The 20,321-nt window shown below is 55.1% G+C and overlaps 1 protein-coding gene across 3 annotated transcripts in view; it reads right to left on the bottom strand.

Annotated features, from left to right (window-relative positions):
* Positions 1 to 7,364: 7,364 nt before the first annotated feature.
* Positions 7,365 to 20,321, bottom strand: part of ZBTB16 (zinc finger and BTB domain containing 16) — a 189,171-nt gene continuing 176,214 nt past the window's right edge. For all 3 annotated transcript variants that reach the window (XM_062197041.1, XM_062197040.1, XM_062197042.1), the window contains 3 exons: positions 18,982 to 19,152; positions 12,953 to 13,120; positions 7,365 to 11,175 (listed from right to left, as the gene is read on the bottom strand). In XM_062197041.1, coding sequence (XP_062053025.1) covers positions 10,946 to 11,175; positions 12,953 to 13,120; positions 18,982 to 19,152 — 569 coding nt within the window. In that variant the 3' untranslated portion in view covers positions 7,365 to 10,945. The remainder of the gene's footprint in view (positions 11,176 to 12,952; positions 13,121 to 18,981; positions 19,153 to 20,321) is intronic.

Below are 20,321 nucleotides of genomic sequence, written 5' to 3'. Positions count from 1 at the left end.
TGGCATGAGGAGGGAAAGCCACTGCCTTCGGTTGCCTGTCTGACCACCCATCATGCATGCACTTCCTCCTTCTCTCCACCTAGCGTCACTAGAAGCTCACTCTAGCTAAAGCTCACACGGATGAAGGTTTAGGGAGAAAGACTGCTTCATGTTTAAAAAAAGTCCCAACAGGTGGTAAGGAGCAGGGCTTTGTTTTCCCCTGGAGATCTTTCTGGTGGACCAAGGTCCTAGAATCCAAGAAGTTTAGCATTTGGGGGATTGAGGGGTGGAGGGGTGTCTCCTGAACCAGTTAGCTCCGTCCCCTTAGATGACTGGATGTGCCCAGAGGTTGGAAAAGAAAGATGGCCAATTCCAAGGTCACTTCCAATCACCCCTCTGCAGACCCAAGGGTTGAGGTGTTATCCAGCCAGAGCGAGCTGTGGTGGATTTGGGGCAGGCCCCAGGCTCGCTCACCGCACTAGCAAGACAGTTCTAGTGGGGGCAGGCACCTGCTTCAGTGACCTTGCACTGTGGCTTTCCTAGGCTTGCTGAAGGTTCAGGGTCTCAGGAAGAGCAAGCCCCCCGCCCCACGGCCTCTCACCCCCACCTTTCAGCCCGGAGGCCTGGGGCTCTCAGCTCCCCCTGCAACTTCCCATGGCCTGCCAGCTTCTTTGCCAGGGGGAAGCTGTGGAGCAGCCGAGTCCATTTGAGGCTGGTCTTCCCCCAGGGTACAAGGAGCCTTCATGGATCTGGAGTTGGGGTTGTCTGACAGCAACTTCCAACAAAGTCTCCTAGGAATGGACAAGGTTGGGTTTGGCTGGTTGTCCATGGAGGAAAGGGTCAGGATGGAACTGTTGACTGAGGAGGAGGTCTGGAAAGACCCAGTGATTGTCCTCACCCCACCCCCCGGGTAGTTTTCTTTTATTTATACACACACACACACACACACACACAGTCTGGGCCCAGGATTGTTTTGCAAGATAAGAAATATATATACCTTCTCTGGCAGGAATCTGGGTCACACTCACCCTGACCCCAGCCCATTAGAGCAGGGGACCCAAAGTTTGTTTTTTTGTTGTTGTTTTTTGCTGTTTTTTTTTTTTTGTTTGTTTGTTTGTTTGTTTTTTTGACAGGCAGAGTTAGACAGTGAGAGAGACAGAGAGAAAGGTCTTCCTTCCGTTGGTTCACCCCCAAAATGGCTGCTACGGCCTGCACACCGCACCGATCGAAGCCAGGAGCCAGGTGCTTCTTCCTGGTCTCCCATGTGGGTGCAGGGCCCAAGCACTTGGGCCATCCTCCACTGCCTTCCCGGGCCAAAGCAGAGAGCTGGACTGGAAGAGGAGCAACCGGTTCTAGAACCCGGTGCCCATATGGGATGCTGGCACCGCAGGTGGAGGATTAACCAAGTGAACCATGTTGCCAGCCCCCAAAGTTCTTTTTTTAAGATTAATTTATTTACTTGAAAAAGACAAAAGCTGGGAGCCAGGAATTTCCTCCCAGTCTCCCACATGGGTGCAGCAGCTCAAGTACTTGAGCCATCTTCTGGTGCTTTTCCAGGCACATTAGCAAGAAATCTCAGAACTGGAGCAGCCGGGACTTGAAGCGGTGTCCCCAAGGCTGCCCTTAAGGGCTGTGCAGTCCCATTCACTTTCCCCAGCCCGAGTGGCTGAGACAGATGCAGCTGCTGCCCACTAGGTGGCGATAGAGTCCCAGCGATGCCTGCAACAGGGGCATCACCCCAGAACCCGGCGCTCCTGGCTCTCAGCCACAGCCCTGTGGGCTCTTGCCCTGGAAATGGATGTCTAGGCCACCAGCTCCCCCTCCTGGCCAGCCTGAGCTGCCCTTATTTGTAACTTATTTTTTTGAAACACTGTGGCTTGTGGAAAGCTGACTTCTCAATTGACCTGAGAGTAGATATCCGTCCTCTGTATTACAGATGGACAGAAACCGGGCCTCAGAGAGGCTGAGATGCAGCAGGGTGGCACAAGGCACAGCAGAGCTGGCCTCAAACCCAATCCTCTTGACTTAGATCCCAGGTTCTTCTGCTGAATCCCAGCGGCCCCACCTCCCCGGGTGCCCAGCATGGCAGCCACTGAGCTATTTCAAATCAAAGGGGCGCCTGAGTGTTTGATGCCATGGGTCCAGATGCTATACCCTGATGGTGACCATCTGGTTATCAGAGCCCAGCTCTGCCCCAAGGCCAGAGCCCAGCTCTGCCATGGGGGGAAGGGGGGGCTTGAAGGCACTTGGAGACACAGGCAGTGACAGCAGCATGGTCATGGCCACTTCTGTCCCAGGGCTGGGAGCCCATGCAGGCTTCTAATCCCCAGACAGCCCCAGGTGCGTGCATGGTGGAGGCCGCCCAGGGTTGGGGAAGGATCTGACTCGGATGTGCTGAGAGTAAAGCAGAGCCTTGGTCCCGTTTCCAGCCAATTCCGGGCTAGCTTGTGAATGAGGCTGACACAGCGGGGAGATGCAGGGCCGGATCCAAACAGGGAAAAGCTTCCTTGCTCATGCCAAAGGGAGGGAGCTGTGGCAACACAGGACTCGGCAGAAACCGTCAGACCTAGGCAAGTAGGCGGAGCATGCCCTAGACAGCGCGGCAGGTGCAGAGGAAAGAGCAGAGCTATGGGAGTGCGAAGCCCTGAGTTCCAGAGCCACCTTTGTGCCTCCCAGCTGTGTGGGGTTCATAGAGGCCAGGCCCAGCACCCTACTGCACAGGGGTTGTTGTAAAGTGTTCCGAGCACCCCTGAGACAGGAGACCCTGCTGGCTAGGGGGCCGCCGTGCCCTGGAGCTTCCACCCCATCAGCCAGGACAACAGGAGCCCCTTGGATCCAGGACAAAGTCTGTGTGAAGACAGTGGCTCCTCATCACTGTCCATCTTGGGGAGTTGGCCAGGGTGGCAGGTCTGGGGGTTCTGGGCCGGGCTGTGCCTCTGCACCCCCGCCTCCCTGGGGAAATACGGGGGGAACAGCGTGCAGTGGGGAGCGGCTGCGAGCAGCACGGCTTTGCTATTAATGTAGTCAGTAAATAAATAAAGGAGGGCTTAGGCTTAGTGTACAGCAATCAGTTTAGAACTACAGGGTAATTAGCGCTGCGGGGGGCTGCCGGGCTGCAGAGTCAGGTTTAAATGAGTGAGTTCACTTTCACTGGGGCCCGCCCTGGGGAGCAGAGAAGAGGGCTCCAGAGGAGCCCGCCCTCCTGCCAGCTCACGAGGGCCAGGGCCTGGCTCCGGAACCACGGAGAGAGCTGGGGGGTGGGCCAGGTGTGCTCCACATGCGAAGGCCCCATGCCAGCCACGCCCAGGCTGCTGGGAGGTGCCACCTGTCTTGGGCCTGGTGACTCTGCACTCAACAGGGGCACTGTTGCAGGGAGGCAGAACCCCTGCTGGGCCCTGCCATGCGTGCACACGTGTCTGTGTTTGTCATGTAGAGGTGCCGTGGACACAGGATGTGCTGCTACTTAATCCTGTCTCTCGCCCCGACAACATCCTCAGCCCCAGCAGACTGACAGCCTCCTTCCTTTCTTCCCTCTCTTCCTCTCTCCCTTCCTTCTTCCTTCCGGGAACTTCAAGTGCAGGTGGTCCTGATGCACTGTGACAAATGGCACCACAGAGGCTCGGCACAGCAGGTGGCCAGGAAAGGCTTCCTGGGAGAGGGAACAATGAGAAGAGGAGAGCTCAGAGAGGGTGGGTGTGTGTCTGTGCAGCTCCCAGGACGGGGGAACAGCAAGTGCAAAGGCCCACAGGGGACAGAGCTCTGTGTGCACCAGGAACCATCGTGGTCTGTTGGCTGGGGCAAAGGGCAGGGGTGGCCCGCGTGCAGGAGCTCTGTCACCTCAGGACTTGCCAGCCTGCTGAGAAATTTAGATTCCATCCTGAGGAGCCACCAGCGACCTCCATGAATGGGTGCTGGGACACCATTTGTGTTTTTGGAAAATCGCCTTGGCTGCAAGCAGAGGACAGAGCTGAGGGAGGGAGGGACCGGGGGCCGAGCACATGAGGTCCGCAATTGTCAGACCTCGCTGCTTCCTGGTGTCGGGAGTGGGAGGCCCCACAGGCAGCCAGGTGGGAAGGCCTTGCTCTTGGCCACCTCCCCCTTCTCAGCTGCTACAACTTGAGTGTTCAGCAGGTCTCCACTGGCTCGGGGCTCAGTTTACCAGCTTTGCTGGGAAGGCGGTCCCTCTGCAGCCACCAGCAGGAGAGCTGCTCAGGCTGATGGGACTCTAGTGCCCAAGTGACTCTGCACAGGGAGGGCACCCTGTGCACGGAACTCGAGTCACTGTCCCCGGAAGTCACCTGCACCCAGATCCCACCTCCCCAGCCCCAGCCTCAGATGCCTATCCCCTGCTCCGACCCCAGCCGTGTGCCATCCCAGTCCTGGAGGAGGTCCTAGAGGAGGTGGCCCACAGCGGCCGGGGCAGGGGCAGAGGGCAGCTGCGGCCAGGGCCGGCAGCGGGAGTGGGAGGGGAGTCGAGTCAGGCCAGGGCGGGAGAGAGCAGTGTTCTCAGGCTGGCCGGGCCAGGGCCCCTTTCTCTCCATGAGATCATATCTGGGTCAAAGAGCATGTAAAGCAGGCAGACCCTGGCGGTCACACAAAGCCCATTCAGCCCGGCCCCTATTCACTCACCCCCTCTCCCCCAGCGCCCGCGCCTAAGCCCCAGCTTTGATGTCCAAGAACAGAAAACGGCGATTAAATGTTGTTTTAAAGAGGGAGTGCTCGCTGCCCTCCCATCTGTCAAGAGAAAGCTGAGGCCTTGGGGGGGAGGGGCGGGCAGCGGGGCAGGGAGGAGCAGGAGGGAGGCCGGTGCCTCTGGGGTGGGGCAGCAGCTCCGAGCCAAACAGACAGATTCTGGGCCCAGGATTGTTTTGCAAGATAAGAAATATAGGGAGGGAAAAACTATGGGCCAGGGAAGGAGGCAAGGAAAATTGGGGTATATGTTGGGGGGGGGGGGCTGAGGGAGGAGGAGTGGAGGAGAAAGAATGATGGGGTGATGAGGAGCCTTGAGTAGAGGGACCCATGGGGAAGGGAGCGGCAGGAGGGAGCTGGAGCCAGGGCGACCCCGACTCTGCTGCCCGGTCTGGCCTCTCCCTGGGGCAGCTTCCGGGAAGCAAGTGTAGCTTGAACGTTCTTGGGCTCAGTAGCCCCAGGCCTGGGGTTGGACCAAGGGCTGAAAGGCCACCTCCCAGTCCTTCAGGGGTGGAGTGGGCAGGCAGGCAAAGCGAGGACCTTCCTCCCTCTTCCTCCCCCCACCCCCTCCCACAGTGGCAGGGGGGGTCAGGCCAGGGTGTGTGGCATGGGTCTGCTGCAGTAGAGTGACCCACAGAGGGAGTCACGCCTGGGTCCCCAGGTGCTCGGTGAGGCGGCGCAGGATTTTGATGGGAAAGAGTGAGTGGGAGTGGCCCTGGGCACAGGTGCCAACCACCAGGCTAGGACTGAATGGAGAGGGGTTTTATGGGGAAGGACAAGTTCCCATCCCTGGCAGGAGGGCGGGTGGGCGGTTGGATGGACATCCTGTCCCCTGCTAGGCTTGTCCCACCCTCCCGGCCTCGGCCATCTGTGCCAGGCTCCCTCATCAACAGGTCCAGGCTGGACCTTTAACTGATGGGAGCTCTTTGTTGAGACGGGAAACCCCTGCCTGGGGGGGTGGGGGGAGTCCTGGGGCTCCCACTGCTGCCCGCGTGAGCCTGGGCAGGTTGCCATACCCCACCCCCAAGCCAACGGAAGGGCTCCATCCAGCCACCTGCAGGTGTGCACCCCATGAGGACCAGGGTTTGTCTGCACTGCACTTCATTAAAATATCCTGCCCGCAGCAGTAAGGTGGTCAGGTCTTGCTGAATGAATGCCTGTGTAGTGCCCGGGACAAGGCATCATGTGGTGTTCACGTATTTCATGCTATTTTTAAACCAGCGAGTCTTACACGGTGTTAGGGCCTGGGTGTGCCTGTGAATGCAGCCTGGGAGAAGTACCTCAGGGAAGGTGAGCATGGGGCTCTCTTTCCCCAACCCACAGCAGTCTCAGTACCTCTCCGGTGCTCCCCAACCCCCAAAACGCCAAGGCAAAAAACCAAAAAACAAAAAGGAAGGAGGACACTTCGAATCAGAGACAACTGAATTAACTTTATTCTCTTCTAACTGCAGATTCAAGGTATACAACTGAACATTGCTATTTTTCTTATGAGACTTATAAATAAAAATACAAAAAATGTTCACTACAAAAAAATCTACTGTTAGTAGGATGTAAAAAATATTCTCTTTGCTATAGAAGGCACAAACTTCACTTAGTGACACATGGAGAGAGAAAAAAACCTGCAGCAGTAAATTCGATTTTTCTTTTTTTTTTTTTTCTTTTTTTAAATCTTTTCAGAAACACTGAAATTACAAAGAAACGCGGCAATCTACACAAAACGAAGGCAGATGTGGAAAGCTGCAACTTTGAGTCAACTGCTCGGGCAGGAAAACGGCTAAGACTGGCAAGCAGACCAACTGGGGGGGCGGAGCGAGGATGGCACACACAGAACTGGGAGGGCCAGGAGGCGGGACGGGACCGGGAGAGAGAGAGAGAGTGGAGGAAGGAAGAAGATAGACAGAGGTGGAGGTGCATTTGTACAAAAAGGAACCAGTAAAATTGAAGAAACAAAATTGGGCAACCTCCTAAAATTAGGCTAAGAGGAGGTGCTGAGGTAGACATTAACTAGAACGTTGATGAATTAAAAACACTATTCTGTAATACAGAGCAATCGGACTGGCACTTGTGCTGTCACGACGTAAGACAAGCCACAGAAACAAACAAGTAACAAAACGAAAACAAAATACCCAGACCAAAAGGCTTCGTTTTGCTTGGTCCAGCAGGGCCGCAGGGCCCTCAGTGCTATAATTTACATACATATATATATATTTATCTTTATCTATGGGGGTCGGATGTCATGGTGCACCACCACGGCTTCGTAACCTCACGAGCATCATGCATCACACTATGCGAACGAACTCTATGATACACCCAGGAGGCAGGGTCCCTGTCTGCCCCACAGGCCGCCGAGGCCTGGGGGACGCTGCCAGCACACAGGCCTGCTCCCCACCCTCTTCCCCTCCCAGGCTTGTCCTGCACCCCTCTCTTGGCCATTGCTACCTTAGTTTGGCTTGTTGTCTCCCACTGCAATATCCAGGTTAGTGCTGCCACCCCAGCCCAGCCAGTAGGAGCTTCGGAGCAGGGGCCAGGTGAAGGGAACAGACAAGTGCAACATGGGCCTTGGGAAAACCAATAAGCAGGCTCTCCCCCTCCTCCTCCTCCATCCTGGTGTCCCCACTTTCCACCCCAGGTGGGCTTGCCAATGAATTGTCCCCCACCCCCAGAAAAACCACACCCCCTGCCACCCCCAATGGGCAGAGTCCAAAGGCCTCCCGCACCTGTGCCCCTTGCCCTAGGAGACAAGCCCACGTCTTCTCCTGCCCACCTGCAGTAGTTACGCCAGCAGCCTCGAGAGAAGGGCTATACACTTGTGAAAAATTGCAGCAGTTTTTTTTTTTCCTTTTTTTCTCAACATGGGAAAAACTGTTCAGGCACAAAAATCAAACAAGCCCGTGTTGCATCCCTGGATTGTACGGAACGCTGGGTCCCCCCAGCCTCCTGCTCCACCGCTGTGCCCCATCTCTGCCTTCCCCATACTCGTAGCCTCCTCCAAAGCAGCCCAAAGCAGCAATGATAGTTACTATTTTATATCTCTCTCTTGCTATATATATCTCTCTATATATATTTGTCTATCCTATATACACATAGGATTTTAATGCTTTGAATGAATAAAGAGGGGAAAAGCACAGGGGTGAGGGATCACTCACCGCAGGTATGAAGGGCCAGGTTTGCACACGGAGGGGACTATTAACAACTGGGACTGCCCAGGCTGCGCAAGCGTCACTGTGCTGGGTAAGGCAGGAGTAAGCGGAGTGGTCAGCTAAAGGCAGCCAGGTGGCCCAAGGAGCCAGGGGCAGAGAGAAGCGGGGAGAGCAGATACTGAGCTCACCTGGGGAAGGAGCACCCTCCGCCCCCTCCTGAACTCCAGCCACCGCCACAGCCCCAGGACGGCTGCTTTCCCGGCCAGGAAGCCCTTGCCAACTTTTGAACTGTTTTATCTTTGTGGGTAGGAAACTGGGGTAGAGGGAGACTGGAGCCTCCCTCCTCAGGGTGACTTGGGGCTTGGTGGGAGCAGAGCAGACTGTGCAGTAAGAACAGGGATGGGCTTGTCCAGCATCCCTCAGACACGATTCCCCCCACTCCACCTCCAAACCGGGAGAGGCAGGCAGGTGCTGACCTAGTACCGTCTAATGCTGCAAGACCAGGTCGAGGCACCACTGCGTGATTGGCCACACACACAAAGCACACACACACGTGCATACACAGGGACGCTGTGGTGGTGGTGTGGATTTTTTTTTCCCTATTCACATTACAAAAGGGAAGGGCCAGGTCCTGTAGAACTGATGGAAGAACAAATATTACAAAAATATTACAATTTGTAAAGAGAAGCTCACCCCTCTTAGCTTCTGTGACCAGGGGCAGGGGGAAGCCAGGCTGAGTGGGAAGGGTCGGGGAGAGAAGGGCCAGCTAGTTCTAAGGAATAGTTGGATTATCTTTTTTTTTAATTTCCCTTCCAATGCTGAATGACATCTTGCCATTAAAAATACTGTTTTCTGGAATTTCCAGATGCCTTGAAGGCCCATGAAGGAGGGACAAGAAAGCCACAGTGCACAGTGGTTTCTTACCTGGCCGCTCCCCCAGTGATCCTGCTCTTTTCACATTCTCAACATGACAGGTGAATCTCTTGTCCTTTTCAAAGCACAAAGTCACAGTTACTCCCTACCTTACCTGCCTAACCCAGTCTAGTGACACAGCCCCCACCCCACCCCCCAGGTCCACTGCCCCTCCCACACGGTTTTTAAGGCCTTCAGATTCGATAGACAAGACGGGGGGGGGGGGGCAGGGGAGGGTGGTCTCAGCAGCACCCACCCCTCTGACCTCCATGTGCTCCTTCACCACCCTGCTCCCCACAAACCACTTCCTAAAACCTAAGATCCAAACGCAGCCACAACTTTCTCAGAAAGAGAAAGGAAAGAAAAAGAACACAAGTCAAACTCCTTACACATAGGGCATGAGATGTAACAGAGCATCGTCCCAAAGCCGACTGGGAGATCACAAACGTGCTTTCCCACACTCCGAGGGGGCGGGGCAAAGGCGGGGAGCAGAGCAGCCAACGGGGGACAAAAGAACACTTGGATGAACACAAGAGGTAGCTTTTGGAGAAACCACACCTCCACCCCAACACAACAGAACTAAAAGCTGGCTCGCCCCCAGACCAGCCACAGAAACCTAGAGGCTCTGTGGCAGTGGCTGTGGACACAAGTGGGCGAGCCCTCCAAGCTGGCTGGCCCAGCAGAGTGGTGGAAAGAAAGGTGGGATTTTCTCCTGAGTGTTTTGGGCTGAACTCCTACAGGGCACTGAAGCTTTAAGAGCCTAGGATGGAGGCCCCCGTGGGGGCAGCGAGACCCCGGGGCACCATCCCCTGCGCCCACCCTCCCATTCAGATCCTGAGCACTTGACTCCTCCATACAGCGCCTTGTGGCTGGGAGGCCCAGGCCAGCTGAAGTCTATAAACTATTGATTTACACAAGAAACAGAAAAGGACACCCACCCCGTTCCTCCAACCCCCCAACCAAAAAAAAAAAAAAAAGCAGGGGGTGAAAAAAGCTCATGAGGTCACAAAAAACTGAGGTAATTCAAGTACAATGTGCTGACAGGGGACACAGAAAAGAAGCAAAACATGACACAAGGCCAAAACACTTTCCACTCCTCCCTCACCCCCACCCCAAGCCCAACCCCGTGGACTGAGGGGCCCTGGAGCTGGGCTTCTGTGCTGCTGTCTGCACCTGGGAGTCCCCAGGGCCTCACTAGGTCTGGGGGACCCCGGTCCCCACGTTGAGGGGGTCCCTGATGCAGCCCAACAGTTCAGTCTGTTCCCGTGCGCAGGTGTAGGGCCCATCTGGACAAAGACACCCCCATGGCTCCCCCTGGACAATGAGTCTTTCTTGGACTCTTTCCCCTAGCAACTGAAGAGGGTTGGAGGGACTGTTTGTTTGCATGGTGGGGAACTATACACTCGGTGGTTACGATTTTCCATTTTGGAAGCAAAAAGCAGCTTGGCGGGAATCTCCCTTGTGATGGACAAAGGGGCTTGACCGGGCTAGGCTGTTCCATCCCTTCCCATTCTGTGTTCTCAAAAGCAAAGGCAGGGGCAGCTCCTCAACCAGGACACAGGCGAAGGAAGACAGTGCCTCCGAGAGTCAGAGCCAGGAGGTGCCCAGAGCGCCCCCAGGTCCTGACTGCCGGCAGGGCATGAGGAGCTCAGCCCAGAGCCTCGGGGTTCTTGGGAGGCCAGGAGGGGATGCTCAGGGGTGGCAGGCGGGGAAAGCAACAGGTGAAAGTTGAGTGCTGGGACGAGCCAGGGGCTCTTCCCCTGTCCCATCAGCCACTGGGAAGCCAGAGCTGCCATCATGAGTGTCGACCAAGGCCCAGCCCTGCCCCGCCAGCTCAGCCTTGTGTCTGCTGCTCCCCTCCCTCGGCCTCAGAGGCAGTGGGAGGAGGGCATGCAGACTGGGACCAGAGGCCCTCTCCCCTGTCCCCCGCCTCCACTTCTGGACACAAGAGGCGGGTCTGAGTAGAGAGAGAGGGAAAGGCTGCCTCCATCTGAGTGAGCAAAACCACCCCCGCCCTACCCCTCCCAAGAAAATCAGGCCCAGGAAAGGAGGGGGAAGGGGCAATGGCGTAGCATCCCAGGCTCCAGAGCCTCAGGGAGAACCCAAGGCCCACCAGCTTTTCGATTTCTTTCTCTTCTCTCCTTTTTCCCTTTTCCATTTGTGTCTTTGCGCACAGTGCTTCCTCCACGTCGCCCCGCGCTCCTGCCCCGGCCCCAGGCGCCACCTCACACGTAGCACAGATAGAGGTACGTCTTCTCTATCCTCCAGTCGGGCGGGATCTCCTCGGGCTTGTGGCCTTTCATGTGCTTCTGCATGGAGGAGAGGCTGGGGCAGTACTCCGTGCAGATGGTGCACTGGTAGGGCGAGGCGCCGTTGTGCGTGCGCAGGTGCTTGATCATGGCCGAGTAGTCCCGGGAGCGCTGGTGGCACAGCTTGCACTCAAAGGGCTTCTCACCTGCGGGACGGTGGGGGGCAAGACGGGGCAGGGAGAGTGAAGCAGGCACAGCAGCGGGGCGTAGGCCTGGTGCCGGAGGCCTCCGTCCCTCCAGCTCTGCACCGCCCGGCCCGCCGTTCCGTGACACGGTGGCCGCCAGTCCCACCCGGCTGTGGTGTGGCTCATGCTGCCAGCCCACTACACTTTTCACTTTATTGTGATGTCACACGTGTGGCTATAGGAAGGCTTAGCATAGCTCCAGCCCCCTGTCTTGCTGGTCCGGACTCTTAAAAGACTTGGCCTCTTTCCTTCCTAAGTAAGGAAAAGGACGTACCTGGTGAGGGCTCCTCAGGCCACAGTGCCCCCACCCCCTGCTCAGCAGCAGGACCATGGATGTGGGGGGTAGGGACAGGAGGAAGTCAGTCCCTCCAACATTATCCCCGTTCTGCCTCCCCACCTCCCTGGACTAGAACTAGGGGAGGGCGGGGACCAAGAAGCTAGGGGTACAAGGCCACACCTCAGCCTGCTCCTTGCCCTTCCCTCCGTGAGCGTCCCCTGGAGCTGAACAGAGGGTGTGAGGGAACCTTGTTTCAATACAGTAATTAACTGGCCAGCCATCTCGCTATCGATACTCCTCCGTGCAGAGGCCCCAGCAAATAATGAAGTAATGAACAGCCAAAGTGATCTAACTATCGACCGGCTATTTACAATAGTCACTGCCAATGCACTTAATGATCCACTCTCCAGGTCATATCCCCGACAAGCGGCTAAGGAAACCCCAGGGCTCCGGGAAATCCCCTGGGTCGCTGTCAGCAACACGCACCCTGTCTGCTCCTTGGGCCCAAAGCATCTGGTAAGGCGTGCTCTGCTCACTGCACACTCCGTGTACCCCTCCGCTCCTGGGGCGACACTAAGGCTGCAGGCCCTGCCTGGGCTCACCGGCCAGTACAGCTGTCTCCTCTGCTCGAAGGACACTCTTCCCAGCAGCCAGGGTCCCTCACCTCTTACCCTCAGCGGCAGTCCTTGTGCACAGCTACCCTCCCTGTGCCCGGCAGTGGTCAACAGCCGGCTCCCCACAGACCCGGCTTGACAGCGTGTGCCGACTGCCATGTTGCAAATACTCCACCCAACCAAGGAGATTTTAAGCAACCGAGGGGATGGCAGCAAACTTCTGCGATTGGGAAGAAATGCGCAACATAGGCTTTCACAAGTCAGTTGCCCTCAACTCAAAAGCTTCCAGAAATCTGCACCACTTGCTGCGTCCTCAGACCCCACCTTTATCTGACATAAAGGAGGATGGGAAAGTGCTCTGAACTGGGAACAGATCACGCACACAGAGCTGATTAAATGATCCGCTCCTCCAATCTCAGATCCCCAACGCCATCTAACTTTACAATTTCGCCCCCTCAGCAGTACCTAATCCAGTACACCCAACTTCTTACTCGAGGGATAACATGAAACCACCCTAACCTTCTTTCAGCAAATCAGGCCAACTTCACTCTAATTTGGGACTCCTGAGTAGGCATCATCTTGCCTGTCATGACTGCACTATTGGTGTGGCTGCCTGGAAGGCTGGTCTGGGCTCACAGGACAGCATGTTGTGATCGATTATTGATGTCTGCCCTGGCCTGGAGAGGGGGCTCAGGAGCACTGAGGACACCATGCTAGCCCACAGTGGAACCTCTTTGGCTTTTTGCGGTTCAGCCTCAGACCAGCCTCTCTTGGACTTGCCTGGGCACCTACCAGCTCCCTACCCAGTCCCAGAACCAGTGCAGGTGTCTGCCACGGCCCGTGGTACCTGTGTGCACCCTGTAGTGCGTCTCCAGCTGGTGCTTGAGGCTGAACTTCTTGCCACAGCCGTTGCACTCGTAGGGCTTCTCGCCCGTGTGGATGCGCTTGTGGCTCTTGAGTGTGCTCTCATCCCGGAAGCAGCTGCCACAGAACTCGCACTCGTACGGGTGGTCGCCTGTGTGGACAGGGATTGGGTAAGGCCCTGGGCTCTCCTGGCCCCCTCTTTGAGGGATGGGAAGTGGGTGAGACTACCTGTAGGCACCTCACTTAAGGATCCACAGCCTCCGCCCTCCCCATAGCATAAAGAGGGGGTGCCTGTGTTCACATGTGTCCGTATTTCATTAGGTCTCGGTGGTCATCCATGGGGTGGGGGAGGACCAGCCCCGGGAGAAGAGAACCCATTTGGCTCAGGGATGAACAGCAGCCCCCAGACCCGGGAGGCATTGCAATCTTGCTCTTTTCACCATCCCTTTCTGTTAGCTCTGGGTCAGTCTGGCCTGATTCTCCAACCCTCAAAAACCTCCCTCCAACTTGGGGGAGTTCTCCTTGTCCCTACCATGCTCTTGGCTCTTCCTTCCTCCCTAGTTTAAGCTGTTTGCTCTAATTTCCTCTTGCCTCCCCAGAGACCTCCTGGTCGCCGCTTGATGCCCTCGTTGGGAAGCTTCCGGTGAGTCCCCCAAACAGAACGAGTCACAACTGCTACACTGTCCCAGGACAGCAGACACGGCCAGCATTGTGTTTGCTTATTCGTAGGATGCTTTCTCATGAAAATGGCCTGTATTTGTTGAGTGCTTACTACCACACTGAGCACATCACCCAGATCATGTCCCATGACTGTGGCAATGACCTTAAAGAAGAATATCATTTTCATTTTACAGATGAGAAAAAGGAGATGCTTAGAGGTGTTCAGGTATCACCTCCTGGGTCACACAGCTCTCAAGTTCTGATAGGTGTTGATGGGGCTCGCCAGGATGTGAGCTGACTCACTGCACTGTGTCTGAGGACCTACCCACTGTGCTTCTAAATGGAAGCACCTCTGGGATAAGAGGGGCTTTATCTGTCGGTGTGGCTCCATTGTAGAGCTAATGGTTGACCCAGAACAGACTCAGGGGAAGCACTGGCTACCAGGGTCCTTCACAAGGTCCCCAGAAAACGGAAACCAAAGATTATTTTGTTGCAAAAATGGTTGAAATCCATGCATACGAGGGGTCCTTTAAAAAGTCATAGAAGACACACATTAGCAAACAGTACACAGGATTTCAAAAATGTTTTTTTTTTTTTTATTTATTTGACAGGCAGAGTGGACAGTGAGAGAGAGAGAGAGAGACAGAGAGAAAGGTCTTCCTTTGCCGTTGGTTCACCCTCCAATGGCTGGCGCACCACGTTGATCCGGAGGCAGGAGCCAGGTGTTTCTCCTGGTCTCCCAAGCGGGTGCAGGGCCCAAGCACTTGGGCCATCCTCCACTGCACTCCTGGGCCATAGCAGAGAGCTGGACTGGAAGAGGGGCAACCGGGACAGAATCTGGTGCCCCGACCAGGACTAGAACCTGGGGTGCCGGCGCCACTAGGCGGAGGATTAGCCTGTTGAGCTGCGGCACCGGCCCAAAAATGTTTTGCACCAAAAAACTTATCTTTTCATTCCATCTGTCCAGGAACTTTCTGAGGGGCCCTGGTCCATGAAACTGGGGGAGAACTGCCTCCCCTCAGGCCAGAACCTATGGCCATCAACCTCCCTGTAGGGTGTTGCCCTCTCCCCTGCCCAGAGGGTGGGGGGCTGGGCTGCGGGGATAACCACCTTGCATTTTTGTACCCAAAGTCAGGGGTTTGGAGGAAAGGTGAGGACTCCAGCTACTTATTTATTACAGGAGTGAAGGCACAGACAATAAAGATAGATTGATCACCCCAGACTTTGTTCATGAATATTTAAATATCGCTGATTCGTCTTGTCACTGTAATTACAATTTCTCTGGGCTGCATCTCCAACAACCACAGTTTATGGTAAAGAATGGCCCACTGTATTTCACTTGTCCCTCTGCAGATGTGCGGGGCTGCCAACCGTGTAATGTCCTCTGCATTTCATACATTTTCTTCAGCTGCTGAGGTTTAAGTCATCCACAATGACCTACGTTTTTTCATTATCCCCATGTCAAACTGCGCTCGTGCCTGGGCATAAATTGTCCTTCTCGTTATAGACTCGCATGCCTGTGCCTTCACTTCCTCTTTAAAATGATATTTTACTCTCTCTCCTCTCTCCCCTCCTCAGGCCGCTAACCAAACCGTCCCCCCCGCCCAGATGGAGGCCCTGTACCCACATAAATTCTCCTCTCTTCTGATGGCTCTGAAGGGTTTTTAAGGCTCTGTGGGGAGCAGACGCTGGGGTCTGTTCACGGCTGACTCTCATGGGTGGACGATTTGCAAGAAGCTCTGAAGGCATGGGGATGGTAGGGGGAGGGGGCACTTCCACTGAGGAATCGGATGAGAGGAGCTCCAAGAGCAGAGCCAGCCTTGGATGCCACGGCGTGGGTCCCATCTTCATCTACAGGGCATCACCCCGGCTCAGCAAGGCCCTTGCTTACAGATCTGGGAGTGGACCGAGTCCTACAGCTCTCTGTTGGGAGAACCAGTATCCACCTACCCTCTTGCTGCCAGGCCCTGGCACTGATTAGCTATGTCCATGAGAGTGAGGGGCAGCCTGGGGGTGCACGCCACTCTCTCTGTCTGCCCACGTGGCCCCGTCTGGTCCGACAGCCCACTCCCCCTCCTTACTGAATCGGCAACGATTACGACTTTAATCAAAGATTCAGTATCCTCATTAAGATATAAATAAATAAATAAAGCAAGGGCCACGTGAGACCTCAGCCAGAGCCGGTAATTAAAACGTACATCGGCAGCAGCCCAGCCTGAGGGAGGTGGGGAGGTGGGGAGGAGGGGGGTGGCCACCTGTGCCTTTCCCCCTCCAGAGGGGGCCCTGAGAGTTTGAGAGAGACAAAGGGTAAGGGGTGTGTTTGATCAGATTTTTATGAATTTAATTATGAAGTGGATCACGTGTGAAATGAGTTTAAATGGGAAATCTCCTGAGTCTACCCAGGAAAAGGAACAAAAAGAATTTAGAAGGAAAAAACGAAAAGTCACTACTTTCTCTCTCTCTCTCTCTCTCTCTCTCTCTCTCTCTCTCTCTCTCACACACACACACACACACATGCACACACACTCACACACGCACTCTGTAGCAGGGCGAGCACCTGGCCTGAAATCCTCACCCGGAGTTAATCGGGTCAGTGTCGCCACAGTGTACACAAAACTGGCTGCAGAACTCAAAATCCAATTTGTGGTATGTTGATTAACTCTGGAGCCTCTTTAATGAGCTTGACATTAAGTGCAGGACAAACGAGACTAATTAGAGCCCCTCCGGCCTGCCCAGTGCACCTGCGACCCCTCCCCCAGCCCCGGGCTGTCCTTACCTGGAGGTTTCCCTGACCCTGGCCAAGCCCCAAGGTGTCCTTTCTACCCCAGCCCCAGCCTCACAGCTCCTCAGGACCCTCCCTCCCTGTCCCACCTTCCACACAGCTGAGAGTTTATTATATGATGTGCTGTGTGAATCAGGGATCCATCAATGCCAAGAGCGCGGCTGGACTAACCTACCAAACACAGCTGCTGATGCTAAACACCCAGCCCCGGCAGCAAATGGGCCAAGAACAACGGAAATTAATGAGGCATTGTGTGTAGAGTGTGCACAGCCTGTATATGGCTTGTGTGTACTGCACCTCACTGGTGTGAAAATCGATGGGTGTGTGTGTGTACAGACAGTACACACGCTCTGTGTTTCCTACAATAAGGGCCTCTCTCACACTCGGTCTGGAAAACAGTCCATCCTGACAGATCTGAGCAGAACACACACTCAGGTCCTGAACTCTCAGGAGGGGGCGTGGGCAAAGCAGTGTCTATCTGGGGTGGACTCAGTAGGACTGGAATCATTCAAATCACATGAAGCTGAGGGATCTGACCCGGCAGCATGCTCTCAGTAGCAGAGAGGGGAGTGACATCGCTCCTAAGGCTGGACTCGGGGACCCACCGAGGGAGGCGCTGGCAGGAAGGTGACTACCTGCAGCTGAGATGCTTATGCAGTTGGATGTTTTGGTTTACAGTCAAGGGCCTTGTCCACATCCCTTCCTTCCCCACCCTGCTGGTCAGGCCTTACCTTCTGGGATCTCTCCCCCTGTCCTGACCCCAGAAATTTCAAGTCATTTTAAGCAAATCTGGTGATGCTAAGGCAATGTTTGCCTGAACAGAATGGCGTCAGGCAGTGAGACCCCGGCTGGCTTCTTGGTGAGGGGCCGCCTGCCACTGGCAGGTCGGGTCAGCAGGGGCCGTGCTAAATAAAGCTGGTATGGGTACAGTCAGTCTTGTGTCTCCCCAGAACTCATGCAAAATGTGTATGGATTAAAGGTGCAGACTTGATGTAACTGCAGCAGCTGGAAGGTGGGCTGATGGGAGGTGTTCAGGTCACTGGGGGCACATCCTCGGAGGGGGTCCTCGAGGGAGAACTGATTATCCTGGAGTCTGAGTCTGGCCTGGGTTTTCTCTCTTCCCAGCTCACCAGGTCTTCAAGTCTCTGCATCTACTGTAACCAGCTTGTGCCGAGGCCACCCAGTCCTGAACTGTGATCTGCAAACTAAGCTGAAATAAGCCTTTCTTTCCCAAAGGAGCTCCTCTTGGGTACGTCAGTTAAAAGCAACAAAAGGCCTCGCTTCTTCAGCAAAGCCTGCCACCCATGCAAGGGCTTGATGGATGCACAAACCCTGAGCCATGACAAGCCCCTCAGGAACAAGCAAGGGGCCTGGCACTCCACTCTGGGATACACAGGGCTCTCTAAACCCTCTCCAACAGACATGGGCAGATACTCCGTTAAATATCCAGAGAGGGACCTGACCCTTCCCTGCCCTCAAGCATGGATGGACAACACACAGCAGACAAGCACGGGGACTCAGAAACAGGCATTCCACTGTCCAGAGAGAGAAGATCTAGTTCTGTCTTAAAGAAGAGAAGGGAATTTAAGTCATTCATTGCCCTGCCTAGGGGAAGGCCAGGAGCTGCTACAAGGAAGAAAAGACCTCACGGGCCCCAGGGACCAAGTGTCCCACTCTTCCACCTAGGGACTGGCTGGAACTCGGGCAGCTGGCACACTCTCCCTGATTCGCCATCTCTTGCTCCCCCCATGAGGTGGGACCGCCTGGCTCACTGCGGAGATGCCCTCGTTGTCTTTGCTGAACAGGGGGAAGGCCAGGTACAGGCTTCTGTTATTGTGCAGAATGTAGGATCCGCTTCTTTAGCACACACTCAGCCCGAGGCTGACTTCAGGAGTGTGTGTGGGTGGCGTGAGGACACCTAGCAAATCAGCTTTTCTCAAGATGCATCTTGGGTGCACCTGCATCAGAATCCTTGGTGAAAACTTGCTCTAATTCTGACAATTCTCAGGGCTGGCATTGTGATGCAGCAGGTTACGCTGCCCATAACCGAGTGCCATTTCAAGCCCCAGCTGCTCCACCTCCAATCCAGCTCCCTGCGAATGGACCTGGGAAGGCAGTAGAAGATGGCCCAAGTTCTTGAGCCTCCGTTACCCACATAGGAGACCCAGATGAAGCTCCTGGCTTTTGCCTGGCCCAGCCTTGGCTGTTGCAGCCATTTGGGGAGTGAACCAGTAATTGCAAGATCTGTATGTGTGTGTGCATCCGTCTCTGCTGCTCTATCACATAAATAAACCGATCATTGGAAAAATGCTGAAGTTTCTGAGGCTGGCACATTTTTGATGAGCACCCTCTGTGTGGAGAATGGAGAGATCAAGAACCAGTGATCCGAGGATGCGACCTGGAGAATAATTCCTAACACCTTCCTGCACGACAGGAAGCCCCTACATACACAACCCTTGGGCAGGGAAAGGCCGAAGGTCACTGTCTGCTCTCTTCTCCTTATGTCTTTGGTGCTAAGTCCGAACATTAGTTTCCAGAGACCCCCCCACCCACCACCTGGATGGGCCTACCTGTGTGTGAGCGCAGGTGGCGTTTCAGGGCCGTGTGGCTAGGGAAGGTGCGGTTGCACTCGCTGCAGATGTAGCTGCGCACGCCCGCGTGGACCTCCATGTGCTGCTGGAGCGCGCTCTGTGCCTGGAAGCGCTTCCCGCACAGCAGACAGAAGACGGCCATGTCTGTGCCTGGGAGGACAGCAGAAGGAAGAGCCTCAGGAGGTGGAAACACAAGGCCGCCATCAACCCATTCAGGGCACAGGGAGAACCAGCCTCAGGACCAGCGTGCCCAGGTGCCCAGGCTCAGGAGCAAATCCGGAGGCAGCCGAGTCACCCGGGTGGCACCAGGGCTGTGCAAAGTCGACAGACTTCTGGCCCTACGGAACCTGAAGTCTAGGGGGAGAAAGACGTTAAGCAAATATATCAGCCCACCTGCCTCTGCCATAGAGCTGGGTGCTGTGCAGAAGGCAGGGTACTAAGGGCACAGTTCAGAGGGGCTTTGCGGAATCTGAGGCAGGAGTGGAGAGGAAAAACAATGAGGAGGAAGACAGGGGCTTGGCATCGTTCTAACGTAACTCATTCTAAAACACAATTTCAAAAGGTAGGCTCTACTCACCGCACCCTTCAGATAAGGAGTCTGAAGCACATAGAAACTGAGTACCTTGTGCAATAATCCATGGAGTTTCCAAATGGGAGTATCTCTGGGATATACAGCCAGCTGCCTGGATTTGAATTCTTTCCTGAGACCTGCTATAGACCCTAGGCTTTCAGCTACTTCTCCATTCGCTAAAGCAGGAATCTGAAAGGCCCATTCATTTAACAAATAAGAATGTCATTTTGGTGCCTTCTACAAGTAGGACGTTCTGTTTGGCTGCTCTGAGCCATGGCCTTCTTGGCTATAGCAGCACAGGAGCCCAAGTCCTAGCTGGTAGCTCCTTGCCCACCTTTCTGGATTCCAGTTCTTTGGCCATGTCTGCTGGCATCTTGGCTAAGTCACTTGTGCTTAGCCCCACATCACTATCCCCTGGGCAAGGGACACAGAGCAGAAAAGGTGGTCAGGCCTAGCACCTATCAGTCAGCCCACAGCAGACTGGGCGCCAGGCCCTTGGTTGCTGCATGTCATCATGACTAGGTATAGAGTCAGGGAGTTTCTGGCAGCAGGTGGGGGTGAAGAGAGAGGACTGTATGATACACTTTGCTGCCTTCCCAGCCCAGCAAGGTAGATAGCCAATGGGAGGTCTGGGTCTCACCACTTCAGTCCCATTTGTAGCTGAGTTTGGGATAGCCTAATGAGAAGACAGGGGCAGTCTCTGGCCAACCCCTCATATCCACCCATAGACCCTCTCTTCCCTTTGCAG

Source organism: Lepus europaeus, chromosome 7, assembly GCF_033115175.1.
Source record: "Lepus europaeus isolate LE1 chromosome 7, mLepTim1.pri, whole genome shotgun sequence".
NCBI lineage: Eukaryota > Metazoa > Chordata > Mammalia > Lagomorpha > Leporidae > Lepus > Lepus europaeus.
This window is presented reverse-complemented; position numbering and strand designations above follow the sequence as displayed.